Here is a 22,967-nt window from a genome sequence, read left to right as displayed (position 1 = left end):
AGAGAGCCTGCTTTTCCCTCTCCCTCTGCCAGCCACTCTGCCTGCTTGTCTTTTCTCTCTTTCTCTCTGTCAAATAAATAAATAAAATCTTAAAAAAATTTTAAATACAATGCAATACCTAAGATTTTAAATAGAATAAATAAAATACCTAAGAGTTTCAATACAATACCTAAGATTTAATTAGAATCAGATAGCTACCTTATTAAAAATGTTTAAATAAGAAAGGAGAACTACTGGAGGGCATGTGGCACAGAAGGGGAGCACAAGAAGGCGGGGCCCAGAAGATCACGGGGTGCCACTCTCCTCTCTCCTCTGACCCTTATCACCCACAATATGCCTGGGGCTTCAAAATTACAATTAACAAAGTATGCTTCAATGAACACCAAAGACAGTCCTGGATAAAGGCAGGAGGCAGTGTCCTTCAAAAAAAATCAAAAAGCCTTCCAAAGCTAGAAGCCTAGCCAAGTGTAGAATTTGGTGTGAGGTCTGGGAGTACTGAATCCTGCTATTTCTAGGCAACAAGCCCCAGCAGGCTGTGTGCACCTTTACGAGCCTCTGTTCTTGAAGGCCACAGTTTATGAATCCTTTTCTCAAACTGGGCCTTTATGAGATACTCCAGCTGCTAGTCCCAGAGAAAGGCCAGGAAATTTGTCTATCTAAAAGGATCAGGAAGGGCAACTGAGGCATGAAGGAAATGTAAAGCTGGAGTAGGGATAGGGGCCAGGACATCAACCACATGTGATCTCTAGAGCTCCTACCACTCCCACTCCCACCCATAGCCTCTAAGCATCCTCGGTTACCATTCCGGTCAGGCTGAAAGGCATTTCTAGAGCTTCTGGAACCCTCCCTAGCCTCTTGTAGAAGGTAATGTTCATGCTCCCTGATCTTCTCAATTCCTTCTTACTATTTGGTCTGTATCTGTGTGTGTGTGTGTGTGTGTGTGTTGCTTGGTTAGAAGAATTGTGCCCTCAACTCACTCCAGAGTCCCCTTGCAAGCCATGCTGGAACCACTCTTCCTTGGGTTTTTGTTGCAAATTGTACCCATTATGGGTGGAACTGTGTCCCACAAAAAAGAAATCCTCAGTACTCCAGGATGTAACCTTATCAGGAAATCAGATTGTTGTGGATGTTAGTAGTTAAGATAGTGGGTCCTTAACCCATTGTGACCGATGTCTTCATGAACGGATTTGGACACAGAAACAAAGAGACATAGGAAGCTGGCCATGTGAAGATCCGGGCAGAGACTGAAGTTATGCTGTTATGCCTGGGGCTTCCGAAAGCTGGAAGAGGTAAGGAAGGATCCTCCCCTAGAGCACAGCCCTGCCAACACCTTCATTTTAGACTTCTGGCCTCCAGAACAATGGGACAGTAAATTTCTGTTGTTAGGAGCCACTGCGTCTGTGGTCCATTGTTACAGCAACCCTGGGAAAATCACTTAGCACCTTTGGCTTGGCCAACTCCCCTTCCCTGGCCGTGTTTCTTTCATATCCTTTTCTGGTCTCCCTGGAGGCACTTTCGTAATAATTACTTGCACACAAATCCTGACCTGAAGACAGGAATGAGTGTTGATTCCCAAGCCCACAGTCCTTTTCTTTACCAACACTGGCTGTCTGAGGAGCAGAGGTCAGGTTGAAAGAGCCAAACATGCTATAGGGATGAATGGAACAGCCCAGCCCTGGGCCACGAGAGGTGTGGAAAAGGTTCAATTAAGCCATAAGTCAACTGTGAAAGAGCCTGGGCAGTGTCAAGGGTGCTGAAGGAGAAGTTTCCAAATCATCACTCTGCTGTATGTAAACTCTCCTGGACCCTTCCATTATTCAACAAGAACATTTGAATAATTTCTCCAAATACAACATACCCCCAGGTGCTGTAGAAAATCCATATTCATCCTGGGAGAGGGGAAAAGGGGCTTTGACTGCTAACACTTTTAAGTTCTTGTGGTTTGCATGAAGGCAGTCACTGTGGGCCATCAAATACAGCCCTCAGGCACTGTGGTGCGCACCTTAACTGTCTAAGGCTACCCTCAGCTCTGCCTCAGGAGTCCTTACAGCCTCCTCACCCACGCCACACAGTGGCTGTGCTCTTCGGGGTTCTACCTCAGATCACTTCAGAGCCACATGCTGGCTAAGGTCCTTTAAAACGCAGAGATGTTTAGGTCAGAAGGAACATGAAGGTGTATCTATTCCAAGCTCTTTTTAATAAAAAGATGGTAAAATGGAGGCCCACAGAGGAAAATAACTGGTTCAATGTCAAGCAGCATCAAGTCTAAGATTCTGGTATATTGTAAAACTGTGGATTATGCAGATCTGGGTTTGATTTCACCTGAGCAACCATGGGCAGATTCCCAAGCTTTCCTGAATCTCCACTTCATCATCTATTAAATGATTCTAATAGCCTCTACCTCATGGACCATTTCAAGGCATTCAATTAACCTATCTCATCTTGGCATAATGCCTGACATTTACCAATGAACAGCATATGATAAGTGTACTTACTAAGTGTTAGCACTTATAACAATTATTATTATTATTATCTTGGTGCAAAAAGGTGATTTTATTAAAGCACAGGGACAGGACCCATGGGCAGAAAGGGTTGCTGCTATAACAATTATTATTATTATAACTATTCTCTAGCTGACTTCACCTTATTAAACAAAATTCTGTAAAGCATTACTTTCTTATATGTCTAAACCAGGAACCTTTAAACTTTCTCTGTAAGAAGCCAAATAGTAAAAATTTTAGGTTTTATAAGACATATGGTCTTTGTCACAATGATTCATCTCTGCCACTATTGCACAAGAGGAGACATAAGCAAATGGAAACAAATAGGTGTGGCTGTGTTTCAATAAAACTTTATTTACAAAAACAGGTATCAGGCCAGGTTTGGTCTACAGCTGTAGCTTGCCTGCATCTGGTCTGGGATTATTATAACGGATGATCACACTGATGCTTCTGACACAAGGCAAGTACCTTCAGAATTGGGAAAAATTAGCAACAACAACAACAAAAAACCCTATGGGAATTTAGCATAATTTTAGTTAAAATATTATTTTATAGTATTTTTAAAGTTGATAATCCCTGCCTAACAAAAATTTAATCAATCAGAAATTTTATTAAGAATGGCAATATTGGGGCACCTGGTTGGCTCAGTCTGTTGAGCATCCAACTCTGGTTTGGCTTAGGCCATGATCTTGCAGTTGTGAGATCAAGTCCCCCATCAGGCTATACTCAACACAGAGTCTGCTTCAGATTCTCTCTCTCCTTCCTCCCTCCTGTACTCTCTCTAAATAAATAAATAAATAAATAAATAATTTTTTTAAACAATGACAATAGTAATAATTAGCATTAGGCAAATCATTTTAAAGATACAATCTCATTTCACAACAGCTCTGTGAAGGAGGCATTACTATATAACAGCTCCATTTTACAAGTAGCTGAGGTTTAGTGAGGTTACATAAGTTGCCCAAGGTTTGTGGTATCTAGATACCACAGTAAAAAAGCCAAGGGCTGTTGGACTCCAAAGCCCATGTTTCTATCCCCTATTCTTTACTGCCTCCCACTCCAGGGCCACACCAAGAAACTGGCTTTACTATGCAGCAGTGCCTCTACTAACAAAGAATGTTTATTCAATGACACGCATTTGTCAGAAACTGCATCACTAGGGATATCAGATAGGCAGAAAGTAGGATGCCAGGAACTAAGGATGGTGGAGTATATTATTAAATATTACAGTAATGTCAAGTGTAGCTCAAAACACAGAATATGTATACAACTGACCATTGAACAACATGGGGGTTTAGGGCACGAACCCCCATGCAGTTGAAAATCTATGTATAACTTTTGACTCCCCCAAAACTTAATTACTAATAGCCTACTGTTGACTGGAAGCCTTACTGGTAACAGAGTAGATTAATACATGTTTTGCATGTTACATGTATTATGTATTATATTTTTTTAATTTTTTAAAAAATTTTATTTATTTATTTGACAGAAAGAGATCACAAGTAGACAGAGAGGCAGGCAGAGAGAGAGGGGGAAGCAGGCTCCCTGCTAAGCAGAGAGCCTGATGTGGGACTCGATCCCAGGACCCTGAGATCATGACCTGAGCCGAAGGCAGAGGCTTTAACCTACTGAGCCACCCAGGCACCCCTATGTATTATATTTTTACAACAAAGAACACAAGAGAAAAGAAAATGTTATTTAGACAGTCATAAGAGAAAATACATTTATAGTATTATACAGTAAAAAAAAATTGCATATAAGTGGACCCACCCAGTTCAAACCCATGTTGTTCAAGAGTCAACTGTACATAGGAGTTTCAGAATGAGGCAAGGGAAGAAATGGGTTCAGTTTAAGGGGAAGAGAAAGAGGGGAGGAGAGGCAAATGAGTCCAGCGCTGGTAGTGCAAAGGTCTGAACCAGTCTAGGTCTAAGTAAAGAGAGGTGAAAAATTAGAGAGTGCATTACCTAACTATGATGTGTTTCAATAAGTAGTTGCTGAGCACCTTTTCTTTCTTTCTTTCTTTCTTTTTCCTGAGAACCTTTTCGATGCCAACTGCTCTATGCCTATTCTAGGTGCTACAGAAGGGGGGTGGTGTGAGAAGAGGAAGAGGAGGAAAAGAAAAACAGACAAAAATCTCTGTGCTCAAGGAACTTGCATCCAACTGAGGGAGAAAATGAGGAATGAGAAGATCGATAGAATGAGAAAACAGTAATATTTATAGAGAAAAATAAAGTGGGAAAGAAGAAATCCCTTGCCTGCAACTCCTTGACTAAGAATCACAGAAAGTATTTTATTCCAACATGCGATATAAACGATGAGTTTGCCTGGAAACAGTAAAATGTTTAAAACTACTTAATTGAAAGTGTAATGAGCACTTTATTGATAAGTATAAACATCAGAAATTTTCCTAACTGAAGATTCACATGGAAAGGGGAAAAGGAAAAACATGGAAGAATGAGTAAGTGCAGGCTGGGACATGGTCAATACCATGAAAGGGAAAACTCAAAAGAGAAGTTTCTTTCACTGAGGACAAACGTGGTTTTTGGACACGTTTATGGCTCACTCAGACCAAACAAATACAAGCTGCTTGTAGGACTTCTAGGTGTGTGACTGTCTCATATGACTTTATGAAGTCTCTGCTTTTCAACACAGGCTTTGTTCCAAAGGAAGTATATTTCAAGGGGCTCATTAATTACCACAAGATTTTGGTCTCCTCACCATAACCTATAAAGCTCCCACTTTATTTTCATTTGGACCTGACAGAAAGAGCAATCCTTGAGGGGGTCTTCCTGGCCAGCTAGTTGGGACCAAGCATCGAAGTAAGACGTTGACACTCTACTTACACTTTTCATCAATAGCCGGAATCCTCAGCATGGCCACCGGAGATTCCCCGAGAGAATTATAAGAAATCACATACACCCAATGGGTCTTGCCTCCCAGATGCAGTTCATGTGTCTGGTTAGTGGTGTTCACTGTTTCTGTGAGATTAGTGTTGCTTTCTGGAAAGTACCATATCCTGTAGCCAAGGGCCTTCTCCAGGACCGGGGCTCCACTTGCCTTCTGAACCCAAAGGAAACAAAATGTATTGCCAGAAACAAGAAAAGATAGACATTGAGATGGTAATAAATGGTGAGGATGAGGGGTGAGGGGTAATGTTAATTATTAGGTGCTAAACTGCAATTAGGTCATCACCCTTCTGGGATGAATAATACACCCTGTGCTGTAACATGAATCCTTCAAGGGCCAAATGAGATTTGATAAATGGCCCCTTGGTATCAACCCTTAACAGAAGTGTAATTCCATGAGGTTTAACTAGGAGAAGGTGCAAGCCAATGTAAGCAAGTCATTTTGATGCTTATCTTTCTTCCTCTCCCACAGGAACAGGACAGGGCAGTATAAGCTAAAAATGTGAGGCAGTCCCTCCAAGAATCCCAATTCTGTTCTGGCCCTGGGTCATCTGTTCTCTGGAAGCCTCCAAGGGTTGGAAAGTACCTGTGCTGCGACATAAAAAGCAGCATGTCGCCTCCTTTGAGAAAAGAGCTAGCTTCCCTGGACCAGCCATACTGGATATCCCAGCTAAGAGGCCTAAAACATTCAGGGTTGTCCTACCAGTCCTAAACCTGTGGTGAGAAGCCTCAGGGGACCCCAGAGATTCCAAGCCAGACTCTTCTCTTCAGCCTTGAACCTGAACCTACTAACCATATGTTTTTGCCTAGTGATCACCTTGCTGAGTATTTCCCAGGAGTTATAGGGCTTTCCAGTTGTTTACTCTGTGTTACTGACAACACACATGGATGGAGTAGAATGACTGAATGTAAGGTCAGACAGGACTTTAGAAGTCACTTTGTCCCACTGCCTTTCCAGTTCAGGAATTGAGAGAAACTTCCTAATGACTGGGAGGTTTTTACCTCTTAGGACAATGCATTTTCTTTTATAAACAACAGCTTTATTGAGATGTAATTCTGATACCATAAAATTCACTACTTTAAGGCATACAATTAGGGATTTTTTTTTTAGTATATTCACAGAGCTGTGCAATCATCACCACCATTCAGTTTTAGTCCAACCTTTTTAACCAAACTTAATTCTTAGAAACCTCTCCTACTGAGGCAAACAAAACAAAACAAAACAAAAAACAGTCCCCAGGTGAGGGAAAGAAAGAGGAAGGGACTCAAGTCCATTTCACGAACTTCACATTCACATGTTGGCCTACTTGACCCAACACTCTGTGGCTGACCATATGCGGATATGTGCCATTGTTTGCTTTCCTTCCCCCAAAATATACCGAGTGATTTGTTCATACTTAATCAGTGAGAAAGAAACCACAAAATGGGAGTCACACAATCTTGATTTACAAAGGTGTTCCAGTGCACCTGGCTATGCTCTCCCTGGCCTGCTGCCTCTACAACTTGAGGGGGCCCCAAAGTCCTAAGGGCATAACTGGGATTAGAATATCATGGGTAAAGAAAGTGATTTTTCCATTTTCAGAAGGATTTTAAACTTGTCTGGACTTTAGCAAGCATGAAATAATATGAGTGTTCCTGGAGAACTCTGGACACTACTGAAGAGTTCTGACATCTTGCTGCTCTCCTCCCCTTTTCTCCCCTCCACAACTCCCCCATCTTTTTCTCCTGGTTCCTGGCTGGTTTTTTTTCCCCCTCATATTTGCCCTTCTCTTTTCCTGTTTATTCCCTCTTCCCCTCCTTTTCTGTCCTTTGTCTAACCTTCTCTTCTCCTCTTTTCTCCATCTCTCCACATGATGCCCACACCTTCTCCTTTGTTCCTCAATCCCAGGCCTCCATCCAAGAAAGGATCATTTGATCCGTGTTCTGTCCTTATATCCCACTATACCAGTACTCAAAGGGACACATGAGCAATATATGTTTTCAATGACCCGAGGCCACATTAGTGAGCTGACCCCAAGTCAGTGCTTTTCTCCCATGTAGGGGTGGGTGTTATACAATATTACACTGCCTTCAAATGCAGCCAGCCTGGGTTGGTGGGGGGTGGGGGAGGTGCGGGGGGAGTTCCCCAGAAGGTCAAGATGCCTCCTGCACTTGCACTTTGTACCTGTCTTAAATGTTAATGTTCAGATCAAAGAAGAGAGGGGGCAGGGTCTGTAAGGTGTATTTAGGCCAACTATAAGATGACCTATAAGGCTTTGTGAACTGTGAAACCACAGTGAGATCTGGGGCATTATAAAGCCTCTAGGGAAGGAAACACAGATGGTAAAATTTCAAGAAATACAGTTACTGGATGTGTAAAAAACCAATGGTTTTAAACAGAAACACAACAACAACAACAACAAAAGTGTAAGGTGGTCACCTTCCACATCAACTGCACTGGCCTTCTTCCATTGACCTTCGCTGGTCTCAGGACTCTCCACAGATCCAGGCCATAGGGAGCTGTAAGGAAACAGAGTGAGGTGCTCAACATAAGACAGAAGGGACCTGAAACAGAATTTGCTGAAATTAGCTGGGTTGACTATTAGAAATGCAGTTGGGAAGGGTTTGCTGGAGGAAGCCAGGAGGAGTAAAGCAGTCAGTGGAGGGATGGCCGCACTGCAACAACCCACGATGTCTTCATTTTGTGACCAAAGGATTCACATCAACCAAAAGTAAAAACTAAAACTGCTCTTAGATCCAATGGCTTAATGTAAGTTTAAAAAGTATAATAGGAAGTACCATAATATAATTTATAACTGAAATCTGGATTGAAATGTAGCATCTCATGTCCTCTAAGATATAATATCTATAAACACTAAAGCTGGGAATGACACAGATAACTAATAAGGAGATAGATACATAGATAGAGATATTATCTATACCATTTCAGGGTGGGGAAGGGAGAGAGAGAAAGAGAGAATAAGACCTACTCCCAAAAACATTAAGATGTTACAAAATATAACAAAGAATTAAAGAAGAAAGGAACAGAGAAATAATCTTTGCTAGGCCATAGGTCATTACCGGAGCTTTAAATTGGATGCTGATCTTCGTGGCAGAAAAAGCAAAAAAGGTTAATATTGAATTGCACGTTTCTCATAGCCTGACAAAAAGCAGTCATATGAAGGAGCAAATGGATGGCTAGGGGAATGAATTAATTAATGGAATTTATCATGGGGATCCTCTTAAAAAGACAATGGGAAACATAAAGGCCAATGTCTGCAATCACAGCTGAGCAAAATTCAGAAATATGACATATGTACTTTTTTCATATTTCTGTTCTATAAAATGTAAGGGCATAATGTTATACCTGATTTACACAGTTCTTCCATGAATAACATAATCCAAGACAATATAGTTCAAGTGTGTTAGCTTCTGAAGATCTGATCAGACAGGGATAATTTCAAAATCCTGAATTTCTAGTTTAAGAATGACTTACACATGTTAGCCAGGAGAAGAAAGCAGATAATTCTAAAGAACTGTCCAGAAGGCTAGTGGCCTGTAATTTGGAGAAAGAAATGTCTCTAATTGAAGATGCAGTTAATGAACTCTGAATATTTTTTTTGAGGAAATCACATGGCTGAAGATAATGTAAGTAGGTCTGCAGAGAATGGAGTCAACCACTCAGGCCAAGAACTAAACAGCTTTAGTACTAACAGACTGTTTTCAGGTATGTGAAGTCACACTTTGGGTGACTAGGTGTCTTAGGGTGAAATTATTGAACTCCAAATGAAGACAACTTCATAATGTAGAAAGATGAGCCAAAGGTCAAGTAAGTCAATAACCTGTTTTGTCATCAATGGAGAGTCACATTTCTACAACTACTTTTGCAGAAGCTGGAAGTGAGTAAAACAGTTTAATTGGTAGGCCCTGATCTTGATGAGATCTAATTCTATGTAAGAGGCATATCAGGAAATCAAAACTATTTAGACTTTAAACTTGACTTCATTTGTGCTCCACAGAGATAACTGTCTTACTGTCTTACAAGCTCTGTCAGAAGTTATCTGATTTCCCAAAGAAATCAATATTCTTCAATATCAATGTCTTCAAATCGATTCTTCAATAAAGAATCAGAAGATAGACAGCCTGTACTCAATTTTCTCAGAGAACAAGAAGCTGGTTTCAACCTGTCTACAAGCCAATGAGATGTGAACACAGAGTTCCTCCGAGCAGAAAGCTCTAGCACAAGGGCCCAAGGTCACGAACTTCACAGGTGACCCATGGAATTGGAAGGACTATCACTCCATCTCTCACTTGCAGAGTCTCTCCATTCCAGTTATGTTCAGTCAGACTCAGGGATAATAGCACTGACAGTAAGAAGCAAACAAATCTAAAGGTGAAGTGTGTATTATAATCCAGCCCCTAATATTCATCTGAAGGACAGAGATAAAATAAACTAATTATTAGATAATCAATCATTGCAAGGACTTGGCTAGAAATACAAGCGAAATTCTCCTTGGATTTATCCCATAGGCAGTCATCTAGTTGTAGTAGATGGTGATGGTAAATGTTTCTTTTTTCATTGAGGCCCCTATTTCCTGCAGATAAAGGCCAAAGAGGAACCATCTTCCCAATATCAGCTTCCCACAGATGCAGCTTTTAGTAAAACCATTGCCCGAGTTGCATGTAAATCTTCTACAATGAACAGAAATTTCCATTAACCATGAGCTAGTAATGGCTTTGCAGTATAATCAAAGTTAGAAAAGTAATAACTCAGTGTGTTTGTAAGAGCAAAATTAAATTTTTCCAAATCCATCGAAATATCTACATATTTAAAAGCATCAATTCTTTGAACACATTAGCAACAATTTGATGCTATGTTGCTTCCATTACAGTCTGGGAATATCCACAACTACCACCAGTCAGACACCTCAGACATGCCCTGGTGCTTTGCTGAAGACCAATTAATAAGAACAGTTAACTTTTAGCCAAGTGTCACTATACTAAGCATTTTACCTGATTTGCCTCATTTAATTGCCACACCCTTATAATTAGGCATGGTAGTAATATCATCACCATTTCTGAAACACAGAGATGTATGTTTCAGTGTTACAAGATTTTAGGTAATAAAGCCAGGATCAGAATATCAGAACATAATTACATCTGTGTCCTTATATGCTTAAATGTGGATAAATCGCCCTAATAATCAATCTATTAAAATCCAAATGAAAATAAATAATGTTTCTCTTCTTAGAAGAGAAAATTTCGGGGCGCCTGGGTGGCTCAGTGGGTTAAAGCCTCTGCTTTCAGCTCAGGTCATGATTCCAGGGTCCTGGGATCGAGCCCCGCATCGGGCTCTCCGCTCAGCAGGGAACCTGCTTCCCTTCCTCTCTCTCTGCCTGCCTCTCTGCCTACTTGTGATCTCTGTCTGTCAAATAAATAAATAAAATCTTAAAAAAAAAGAAAAGAAGAGAAAATTTCAAGCAATTAGAAATGGTTTGAGGTGGTGTGTATTAAATAACTGGCGTTCCGTTGTGAAATAGGGAAACAAATTGTTTATGAATTAGAAAATGGGAAATTAGGATTTGCTGGGGGCCAAGGGGGAGCTTCTTCATCAATTTTCTCTGGGATCCTGAAAAAAATGAAGAGAAGCAAAAGCAAAAGTTCTACAGCGGTGACTTTGAAAAATAAGTGGTTGATTTAATCAGCCCCAGGCACAGACAACACCAGCATCTAGGGCTCTGCTAATGAATTCTAGTCCAACTAGCCAAAATAACAAATCAGCTGAAACAGTAAATCTTGTTTCTGGCAGCAAAACAAGTGGATGAAACAGAAACTGACATGAGGGAGTGGCTGGGCTGTCATGAGTTAACAGAAGATCCAGAGCCACAGTGGCATGAGGAGGCCACTGGAGAGAAGACTGCCAGCTATAGGGTGGCAGGAGGGCAGTGCAAAACAGTGTTATACCTGAAGTAGAACCTAATCTCTTAGACCATTTGCTAGAAGGTGTAGCAAAGGCAGAGGACACGTCACTCAACAATACTACATGTATTGCCTTCTAATCCTTTAAAAGGGAGGGCTCAGTTAAGACAGACAACAACTGACTACTCCTACAGATTATAACCAATGGGCCATTTTTTTTTTTTTTTTGCTGTGTAATTTATGTGCTGTTTAGTATTTGTAAACTATTATATTTGTATTCATTAGACACTTTGAGGTGATGTCTATAGAATGTAAATGTGTTCCCAAATATTATATGTAATTTTAATCAAAAGTTACACGAGATCCACAAACTAGTTTTCTTTTATCGTGTCTGCATTTCTATTGTTGTAAAATTTATATAGCCCTTACCATTTGTAAGGTACTGTTCTGAGTACTTAGACATAAAGATTTGGAATTTTCTGTGATTTTTTTTCTTGGACTGCTAGAGCCTGGCATAGAAAACTAGATGCCTGAGTGGCATAGATGAATGGAATCTATGGGTGAGAAGAGCCTTTAGAAATTATCTAGCCTGGGGTGCCTGGGTGGCTCAGTTTGTTAATCCTCTATCTTTGGCTCAGGTCATGATCTCAAGGTCCTGGGATGGAGCCCCACATTAGGCTCTCTGCTCAGCAGGGAGTCTGCTTCTCCTTTTGCTCTCCCTCTGTGCTTGCATTCTTTCTACATCTCTCTCAAATAAATGAATTTCAAAAAAAAAAAAAGAAATAGAAGTCATCTAGTCCAATTTCCCATGTGCTGCATGAACCCATGTTGTGTAACCACATCTACCAATGGGTAGTGTAGACTGTACTAACATGAACGTCTCCAGTGGGAGCTACAAAATTCAGAAGATACTGGATTATTCCCAGACATCTGATCATATGGGCAATTGTGCTGAACACCTATTAGTACCAACTTTGTCTCATAGGAAACTCAAGCAAGATTCAGAGGAATAAATTATTGTCAAATGCACTAGGGAGCACAGAAATTGATTGCAAATGTTACCTGAAACTTGTGTGGTACTTGGCTGTAAAACAGAATAAGATTTAAGAGAATATGACTGAAATTATGGCCGGGTGTGTGGTTGGGAGAAATTCAGGGAGAGTAAAACTTCAGAAGGTTAGAAGGATGAACATTTTACATTTCTTCTCCTTATTACAAAAGATGTGTGGACATACCAAGTGTTCAACTACTCATTCATTCATTCATCATGTTAGGCTGAAAAATATACCCCAAAGATCTAAGTCCTAATCCCTGCCATTGGTAATGTTACCTTGTATGGCCAAAGGGACTTTGCAGATGTGATTAAGTTAGGATCATAAACTGGAGATTATCCTGGATTATCTGGGTGGGCCCTAAATATTTTCACAAAGGTCATTATAAGAGTCAAGCAAAGAGATTTGACACAGAAGAGGAGAAAAAAGTGACATGATGATGGACACAGAGATCAGAGCGATATGTTTAGTAGATGGGGGAAGGGGCCAAAACCCAAGGAACACAGGCAACCACTAGAAGCTGGAAACAATAAAAAAAACATATTCTACTCTCAGAGTCTCTAAAAGGTAACAACCCTGCTAACACCTTGACTTTAGTCCGGTGAAACTGTTTTGGACTTCTGACTTCCGGAACTGTAAGAGAAAAAAATTGTGTTGTTTTCAGTCATTAAATTTGTGATAATTTGTTACAGTGGCCATGGGAAACTGATACATTCATCAAACATTTATTACTGCTGAGGGGGAGGTGCAAGGCAAGACTTGATTTACAAAGAACAGTAACCCATGCTGAGTGACCTGAGCAATTGGCTAATACTTCTGAAACTCAGCTCCTTCACCACCAAGTGGGTGATTCCACATCATTTATAGGGCTCCTAGAAGGTTTAATAAAAATAATAGGAAGCCTGGCATTTATTGAATGTTTATTGTAAGCTAAATACATTATGTCATTGAATTTTTAAAATATCACCAAAAAGTAGGTACTACTTTTTTTTTTTTTAAGATTTTATTTATTTATTTCACAGAGAGAGATCACAAGTAGGCAGAGAGGCAGGCAGAGAGAGAGGAAGGGAAGCAGGCTCCCCGCTGAGCAGAGAGCCCGATGCGGGGCTCGATCCCAGGACCCTGAGACCATGACCTGAGCCGAAGGCAGAGGCTTAACCCACTGAGCCACGCAGGCGCCCCAAAAGTAGGTACTACTTTTAACTTAGTTTTATAAATTGTATTCTATTGTGGAAAGGGGGAGTAAATAATGAGAAAAGTAAGGCTTAGAGATAGGTATCTAGCCCAAAGTCACTCCATAGCCAGGCTGGGATTTTAGCCAACCCCACAGAGTTAAAGTATTACTCTGAACACCAAACCTCACTCACAGCAAGCATTCACTCATTGTATGGTTCCTTTATCTTTCCCTCACTGTCATTAAGAACCTACTTTTTTTTCCTCATTAATTATACCTTTATTTATCTTTAAGTGGTAGCTCCAAGGTTTACAATATACAGCTTTAATTTATCATAGGATATCTTTAAATAATATTACAGTACTTCACATATAGTATAAGAAGTTTCTAAGAGTATTAAAGATGTGCTCTTTTGCCTTTGGGGCAAAAAGATGCTAACTAAGGCCATCTGAGGAAGGCTGGCTTACCGTGTGGGCTCAGCTGGGCACAGTGAGTGCCCTGTGGAGAAGGAATGTACAGACTGCCAGAGTCCATGATTCCCAAGTACAGAGTTTGATGAAACCCAATAAGGCTAGGCCCAGGTCACCCGAAACCAGACCAGGCAGAAAAGAAATTGCAAGGGACCAGCTTGCCTTCTTCCTCAGTTGTTCCCACTTTCTCTTGGCTCCAAGCACTCCAGAACATGGACTCCGCTGGGGCACATCGCAGAGCTACAACATACTCCGTAAAAGCCTGCAGCCCTGTGAGGTTGTAGGTCTCATCTCTATCGATATCTTCTTTGGTGAAGTTGATTTCCATCTAAAAGACAGAGATAAACCTGAGCTAGATGGGAGACCTCTTTTATCTTTCCATTTTTCCTCTCCATTCCTCAATCATTTTAGAACTAGAAGCACTGTACCTCGAGTTTTAAAAAATATAATTTTCATAAATAAACTTCCACGCATGCCCGGGGATCATTTGTGCCTGAGCAGATGTGAGTCACCCCACGAACCACCACCCTCCCCAATTCCTCTCTCTATACTTGGAAGGCAGAGGTCCCTGCCCCTGGGCTGGACGTGAATGAGTAGTCTTGTTGTTTTGGAAAATACAAGGTGGAGTCCTAGGACCCAGGCAACCCAGGTCTCAGTTTAAAAACAGCAGATGACTCCAACACCTAGATATAAGGCCTTACATAAAAGTAGGCAACAGAGACATTCCTTAGTGGCATCACATTCAAACTCAGGTCATGGACAAGACCTCAAAAGTTAAGTGACCATGGATTACCTCAGGGTTTGTTATGAGCAGAACTGAGATCAGAGCACAGATTTCATCCCTCCTAGACCCTTTCCCTTTACCCAAATTTTCCACAGCAAATTATTGGTCTTTGGGTGACCAGTAGGGCTGCCAAGGATCTCAGCAGCCTGGATGCATGCATTCATTTTGACATTCTTTTGTGCTATGGAGAGAGAGAGGTAAATAAATCACTTCTCCTTTCTAGACCTCAGTATCTTCACTAGTAAAATGAACACATTGCTTTATATAGTCTCTAAAGTCCCTTCTGGATCCAATTTTCCAAGCGAAACTAAAAATTCAGAGACTTGTTTTTGAGCATGATCACTGTTGCTGCAATAAGAACTTTCAGCTGTTGGATTATATGAACTCATATTGAATTAATTAATAAACTGCACTAATGGGCATATCTATTTTGTGAGGATTCCCACTAGTCCCATAAAATCTTGTGAGAGAAGGAAGTTCTGACATTTCCTATATGTATATAACAGCTGTGAAAATAAGCATAGAATGATAGGTGTTAGGCCTAAAGGAAACTGGGCAAAATGACAATGTGTCTATGTGGCAAAAAGCTGAGCATCCCAGCTGCAAATGGACACTTGTGAGCTCCCAGCCTAGTAAGATGGTGCTGGGAAAAGGATGTAGGAGCCAAAGGTGAGGATCGTTTCATGCTGAATCCAAAGTTCCTTGAGCTCCCTCCTCCAGTCACCCCTAGAAATGTTGCAATGGCAGAACAGGGTCACTGGGACAACCCATCCTCTCCAGGAGAGTAGCCTCTGCAGTTTAAGCCTAGTTATGGGGCCCAGGAGAAACCAGATTAAGATCTTTGGGAGAAAGGCAACCACATGGTGACTTCCATACATGAATCAAAATGAAAACCATATTAATCTACAAAATAAGTACAAGGAAGTCTAATAAAGTTCTGTTTTCCTTTTATGCTCTTTTAAATATATAATATTCTTTTAAAATGATCTTTTGAAGTTTTCTTCCTGCTTTACTAGCCTCCTCAAGCGCATGCTTGGCTTGTGTGTTGGGGGTCCTCGCATTCATTCTCAGAAAGCTCTGTCTAATGTAACTATGCAAGAATGTTCTTTTCAGCTCTACCGCTAAAGCAAAACAAACAAACAAACAAAAAAAATTCTGCTCAGTGTTTCAGTGTGCCTGCCTGAAAGGCTTTTTTTAGTTTGGCTTTTTTGTCTGGGCAAGTGCATTTGGCCCTTACAGGGTCCAGAACAAACTGATCCTCCTTATACGAGCTTAACTAAAACTTTCCCAGCTCAACACAGACAACGGGCTCCTAATAAAATACTAATTAACTTCAGGTTTGTTTCTAACAATCTTTGGTACTTTGTGCCAAATCCTAGCTTGCCCAAAGTGTTTATGTTTTAAAAGATGAGTCAAAAGTGTTGGTACAAAGCCTAAGCCTAAATCAAACTCTCAAAACAGTCTTGAGATCTTTGGCAGAGTGTTTATATGGTTGGGACTTATACAGGCAGAAGCTCCTTAGAATAGGCAACAGAAAAAAAAAAAAAAAAAAAAGAATAGGCAACAGAAAGATGGTCTGGAGGTTGCTAAAACATGGTCAAATGAGTGACAACCTAGGGTCAGATAACCTGGGCTCAGGTTTGCAACCTACAAAACTTGTAGTCTTGGACAGGTGATTTAAGCTCTCTACATCACAATTTCCTAATCTGTAAAAGGAAGAATAGTGATGCCTCATTGACAAGATAAATGCAAGGATTAAATAGTCGGGAGTATAAGAAAGCGTTTTGCAACCCATATAGCATCATACAAATGTAAGTCTTGCTATATGGCCGTATGGGTTTTGTTTTTTTTTTTTTTTTTTTTTTACAGTCTAATGCACAGAGAGATAACTTTAAATGACTGTGCTGAGGGTTAAGTGCAGTGACAGAGAAGGAGCACCTAGCTCAGGTTCTCAGAAGGAAATATGTCAGAACTGAGTTCTGAGACATGAACAGATTCAGCAAAGTTTGGGAAAGGGTAAGAGGTGCAAAAATGAGACAGAATAGTGAAACAACATGACATAAGGGAAACTAGCAATTTAGAACTACTAGAGAATCAAGGGCAGGATAATGATGAGGTTGGAGGGATTGATAAGCAGCAGGTCTTGGAGGGTTAAACATTTGGACATTTTTCCATGGAAAGGTTGGGTTGGTGTAATTGCATTTAGAACTGATTTTGTCTGAAAACTGAAAGGAGAAAGACACTAAATACACATTCCACTTTCCCTCTCATTTCCTTCACAAGAGCAGGAGAGAGGACCTCTCATCTCAGGGACTGGAAGGAATAAAGCTAAGAAGAGTGCTGATGTAGGTGGGTTTGCCAAAGAAGTGGCCTAGAGGATGCTGTATGCTCCGGTAGTTTACACCTGCTGATCTCACTTAGTGTTGTGCATGGCTCAGTAATTTTCTAGAGAAACAGAGATCTTGGTTCATTTTTCCTGTTGAATCCTATCTCAGCAGCCATAGGACTCTAGGCTCAGACAAAGAGAATAAACCCAAGGGCACACCACTCTAGCAAGTCCTCATGTTTACTTAGACTATAATATGTGATGTAAGGAAGATGAGTTTATGCTCTGCCAGGAATTGCCTTGTCTAGAGGTTCCCTTCTATGTTTCCCAAAACTACAAATTAATGAGTCTTATGTTACATGTAGTCAAGTACTAGTAGAATGATTCCAGAGCTGGCATGGAAAGGAAGCTGAGAGGAGTGGACATCATTGTTTCTCTTGTGTTAAATACAAGACAAGTGAAACTTAACCACCTTTCTTTTCTGAAAGGGTTCTAGGTTAAGAGACAATGCAATAGATAAAGTATCTTTGAATTTCAGCAAAGGGGAATCTAGCAATAGTGTCATGGACAAGTTGGAAAAAGATGGGCTGAATGATTATAGTGGTAATTCGGTATATTCACAGAAATCTGATAAATGGCCACACTCAAAGAAAAAGAGGTTGATATCTCTGAGTAGTCTCTAATGTTTTGCCACAGGGCTCTGACATAGTCACAGATGGACAGATCTGTTTTTATTAACTATCAGATAAAGATATAGAAATAAGAGTGATCCAAGCCAAAAATATTACAAAGTTAGAAAGTAAAAAGTTAAATGTATGTTTTGGGTGATAAAATAAAGACTCTAAATTGGCTGAAATGATGGGTATAACCAACATGAAGAAATACAACAAGAATAAATAAAACACCTACACTTACCTTAATAAACAAGTTATAAGATAGTAGACATGTGTTTTCCTAGAAAATCTTGTGTGGAGGGAAAAAGTCCTGAAAATTTAACTGATTTAACTGGCTAGGAGATAATTAAGAGTCAATAATATTTAGTGGTTACAAAAAAAACTTGATATAATTTCAGGTTGCATTGATGGAGATATGGGAATACCCTCTAAACTCTGAGGTTAGAAACGATTTAAGATATAAGACTTTATGGATAAAAGAAAAGATTGAGAAAATTTGATAATATTAAAATTAAGAAGTTCTGCTCCAAAATAACCATTAGAAGAGTTAAAAGGCAAACCACTAGTCAGAAGTATTTGCAACACACATAATAAACAAAAAACTCATAAATAAAATATATAAGAAACTCCTACAAGTCAATTTAAAACTCAGACCACCCACTAGAAAAAAAACGTGCAAAAACTTAACATTTCACAAAGAAGGACTCCAAATAGCCAATAAACACCTGAGAAGGTAAATGAGCTCATTAAAAGTCAGGTAAATGCAAATTAAAGCCATGATTCCTCTGTGTTTATATAATGGAGTACTAAGCAACAATGAAAATATATAAACTCCAGGATTATATAACATGGAAGAATCTTAAAAGTGCAATATTGAAAGAAGCCAAATATTTACAAAACACAAAATATATGGATTCCCATTATGTAACGTCTCAAACTATGTTGTTTGGGGATGCAGGTTTAAATGGCCAACCCATAAGAAAAAGTGAAGAAGTATTTACCATGAAAAATCTAAACAAAAGCTCTAGGGACATATGGCGATTACCTTCAGGAAAGGACGGCCGGGGACCTTGGCATGCTATTTTGGACCTCACTGGTTTTTAACATAAGTGCTTACTTGATAATAATTTATTAAATGTAATATTTAGGTTTTGTTCACTTTTCTAAATATGTCATATATCACAATTTCATAAAAGTTTGAAAAAGTAAAATAGGAATTGGCCAAGCTGTAGAATCTCTGGCCACCAACACATCTAGACATAAATCAGAGCAGAATGCAAAAGTAAATTTCTCACTTTTTAATAAATGGTGCTTATTAAAGTGTGCTCAGAATGCAAGATGCCTACAGTGAAACACTTATACATTCTAAAAGGCCGAAAACGGAAACTGGGATGAAAAGTACTCACTATTGTCTGTCTTCCATTTTTAAGGTAGAAAATGGGGGGAGAAATTATTCCGGGTCAAAAAAAGGTTATCAATAATATTCTTCTCTGGGCCCTCTAATAGAAACATCATAATGGCATAACTTACCCAGCGGACACTATTTACTGTTCTGAATCGAAGAGTATATTTTAAAGTAGATGAAAGAGGAGCCAACACAGGCCTTATCCATTTTATTTGAAGCATTCGTTTGATGCCCAAAACTGATTGCACACTGAAAATCTCAGGTGGTTCAATTTTCACTGAAAATAAAAATCATCATAAATTTTCTCATATATGCAAAAAGATCAGAAAATGCTAATAACATCCATCTAAAACTGAAAAAAAGAAAACTAGAAAGGAAATGATAATGCATATTTTGTAGCTGGCTATATGCAGATGGCATTGGGAAGGCAGGGCAAAAGGAATGGTGCCACACCTGTTTCTCCCACCCCTCCCCCACCACCAAAAAAAGAATGGCCAGTGAGGAGAAGATACATTTCTATGACTTTTCTGCAAATGCACCTTTTACTGAGTGATTCAGATCTTATGCCAAGAAGAAAGGAGGTCAAAAGAAGAGATCACACAACTAGAAAATGGTCTGTTTCCCTTATCTCCACTCCCTTCAACCTCTCTTTCCTCAACCCCCAAAAGTGTCCAGTAGAAAGCATCTCTCACTTCCCTTGAATGTTACAAACATTACCACTCAAAATCTTTCTCTTTCAAAATACATAATATTTTTCTTGTTTTAAAAGTAGCATATGCTCATTCCAAAAATTTTTTTAAATATGGAAAAATACAAAGAAAAAGTTTAAATTAGGGGTGCCTGGGTGGCTTAGTCGTTAAACATCTGCCTTCGGCTCAAGTCATGATCCCAGGTTCCTGTGAACAAGCCCTGCATCGGACTCCCTGCTTAGCAGGAAGCCTGCTTCTCCCTCTCCCATACCCTCTGCTTGTGTTCCCTCTCTTGCTGTGTTTCTTTCTATCAAATAAATAAATAAACCCTTAAAAAAAAAAAAAGAAAGAAAAATTTAAATCCTCCATAATGCCATAAACCAGAGCCACTGTAATGTTCTGGTGTATTTCCAGGCTTTTTTCTATGTAAGTATTTGTGTATTTTTTTTTTAAGATTTTATTTATTTATTTGACAGAGAGATCACAAGCAGGCAGAGAGGCAGGCAGAGAGAAAGGAGAAAGCAGGCTCCCCGCTGAGCAGAGAGCCTGATGCGGGGCTCGATCCCAGTACCCTGGGATCATGACCTGAGCCGAAGGCAGAGGCTTTAACCCACTGAGCCACCCAGGTGCCCCTATTTGTGTATTTTTTAAACAAAATTAATATTAAGTTAAATAAAACCGTTGTCCTTTTTTTTTTTTTTTTTAAAGATTTCACCCATTTATCTGACAGACAGAGATCACAAGCAGGCAGAGAAGCAGGCAGAGAGAGAGGAGGAAGCTGGCTCCCCGCTGCTGAGCAGAGAGCCCGATGCGGGGCCCGATCCCAGGACCCCGGGATCATGACCCGAGCTGAAGGCAGAGGTTCACCCCACTGAGCCACCCAGGTGCCCCAAAACCATTGTCTTCTTAAATAACACTATTCAATCAGCATATATCCTCTTGCATTAGAAATTCTAGAAACAATGATTTTAACAAGATTGGAGGATATAAAATTAATATACAGAAATCTGTTGCACTTCTATACACTAGTAATGAAGTAGGAGAAAGACAAATTAAGAAAACAATCCCGCTTGCAATTGCATAAAAAAGAATAAAATGCCTAGGAATACATATAAACAAAGAAGTGAAAGACCTGTACTCTGAAAACTACAAGACACTGATGAAAGAAATTGAAGACAAGACTAACAACTGAAAAGATATATCATGCTCATGGATTGGACGAATTATAATGTTTTAAATGCCCATACTACCCAAAGCAAAATACAGATTTAATGCAGTCCCTATCAAAATAACAACAACACTTTTCACAGAACTGGAAAAAAAATACTAAAATATGTATGGAACCACAAAAGACCCCAAATAATCAAATCAATCTTGAAAAAACAAGAATAAAGCTAAAGGTATCACAATTCAAGACTTCAAGCTATAGTAATCAAAACAATATAGCATAGGCATAAAAACAGACACATAGATCAGTGGAACAGAATAGAGAATCCAGAAAGAAACACAAACTTATATCATCTATTAATATATAACAAAGAAGGCAAGAATATACAATGGGGAAAAGACAGTCTCTTCAATAAATGGCTGGGAAAACTAGACAGCTACATGCAAAAGAATGAAACTGGACCATTTTATCACACCATGTACAAAAATAAACTCAACATGGGTTAAACACTTAAATGTGAGACCTGAAACCATAAAACTACTAAAGAAAACAAAGCAATCTCTTGGACATTGGTCTTAGCAACATTTTTCTCTTCATAGATACGTCTCTTCAGGCAAGGGAAATAAAAGCAAAAACAAACAAACTATTGGACTTCATCAAAATAAAAAGCTTTTGCACAGTGAAGAAAATCATTTGCACAGTGAAGAAAATCATCAACAAAATGAAAAAGCAATTTAGTGAATGGGTAAAGACATTTGCAAATGATATATCCAATTATGGGCTAATATGCAAAATATATGAAGAACTCATACAACTCAAAACCAAAAAAAACACACACAATTTGAATTTAAAAATGGGCAGAAGACCTGATTAGACATTTTCCAAAGATAAAAAGAAGACCAAAAGATACATGCAAAGATGCACAACATCACTCATAATTGGAGAAATGCAAATCAAAACCACAAAGAGATATCACCTCATACCAGTGAGAATGACTAGTATCAAAAAGACAAGAAATATCAAGCATTGGTGAGGATGTGGAGAGAAAGGAACCCTCATACATATCCACAACCCTTGGTATACCTACTATCTCCTTGAGCTTTGAGTTTACATCTCTTCTGAGAAAAAGAGGGGAGGGGTTATCTTTTAATAATAAGAGTATATACAAATAAAAAATGATACTTACTTATGGCATCTAAGTTCCAATGTGTTATATCAGAATTAATTGTACCATCTGCATTTTGAGCTTCCACTTGAATGGTGTAATTATCTGGGTTTGTTATAGTTGGAGGAAGAAAGGAGCAAGAAGCATGATTTCCCCTTGTAGAATTATCAGTTGGGCAAATATCACTTTTGTATCCATAAGAGCTTTGAAGGAAAAAGCAATTCAACATGAGTTTAGTACAGTAGTTTGGAAACAAAGCCATACTTAATATATTAAGCATGTATTTATTAGTTTCACTCTGGGTTTCTCTTAAGGACTATATCATCTCAAATATGATGCTCCTTTCTCCAAATTCCTTCCTCATCTCTTCCAAGGAGAAATCAAAGTTACCCGTTTCTTGCCTGAGATGTTATGAGCCATAGAGACTTCCTTGGAACTCTGTAAGTCCAGCAAAATCTATGCTTGTGATACATTTCCTATTGGTAAGAAATACTGACTAGGATCCTGAAAACACCAGATTCTAGCCTTTATATTTTTCAGATAGATTTTTTATCACTGCCATATATTATTTTCAGAAAACTCATTAAATTTTTTTCCTGGGCATAAAGATAACTTAAGTCCTATCAAGCTATAACTTAATGAAGATAAGTACAAAGATTGGTAGGAATCCAATGGGTGGGTAACAGCCCTAGTCCCCATGGCTGGGAGATGATGATATAGGAGATGAAATAGGCAGGAAACATCCTACTTTGCAA

The 22,967-nt window shown here is 39.4% G+C and overlaps 1 protein-coding gene across 1 annotated transcript in view; it reads right to left on the bottom strand.

Annotated features, from left to right (window-relative positions):
• The window catches only part of LOC111156903 (interleukin 31 receptor A), a 59,028-nt gene that overhangs the window by 11,117 nt on the left and 24,944 nt on the right, over positions 1-22,967 (bottom strand). The window contains exons 4-8 of the mRNA XM_022518036.1: positions 22,234-22,415; positions 19,316-19,467; positions 14,164-14,329; positions 7,827-7,906; positions 5,345-5,561 (exon numbers count right to left, since the gene is read on the bottom strand). Of these exons, the coding sequence (XP_022373744.1) occupies positions 5,345-5,561; positions 7,827-7,906; positions 14,164-14,329; positions 19,316-19,467; positions 22,234-22,415 (797 nt within the window). The remainder of the gene's footprint in view (positions 1-5,344; positions 5,562-7,826; positions 7,907-14,163; positions 14,330-19,315; positions 19,468-22,233; positions 22,416-22,967) is intronic.

The sequence above is a fragment of the Enhydra lutris genome, unplaced genomic scaffold (assembly GCF_002288905.1).
Source record: "Enhydra lutris kenyoni isolate GAN:26980312 unplaced genomic scaffold, ASM228890v2 scaffoldscaffold50, whole genome shotgun sequence".
Lineage (NCBI taxonomy): Eukaryota > Metazoa > Chordata > Mammalia > Carnivora > Mustelidae > Enhydra > Enhydra lutris.
Note: the sequence above shows the minus strand (reverse complement) of the source record. Positions and strands in the feature narration are given on the sequence as shown.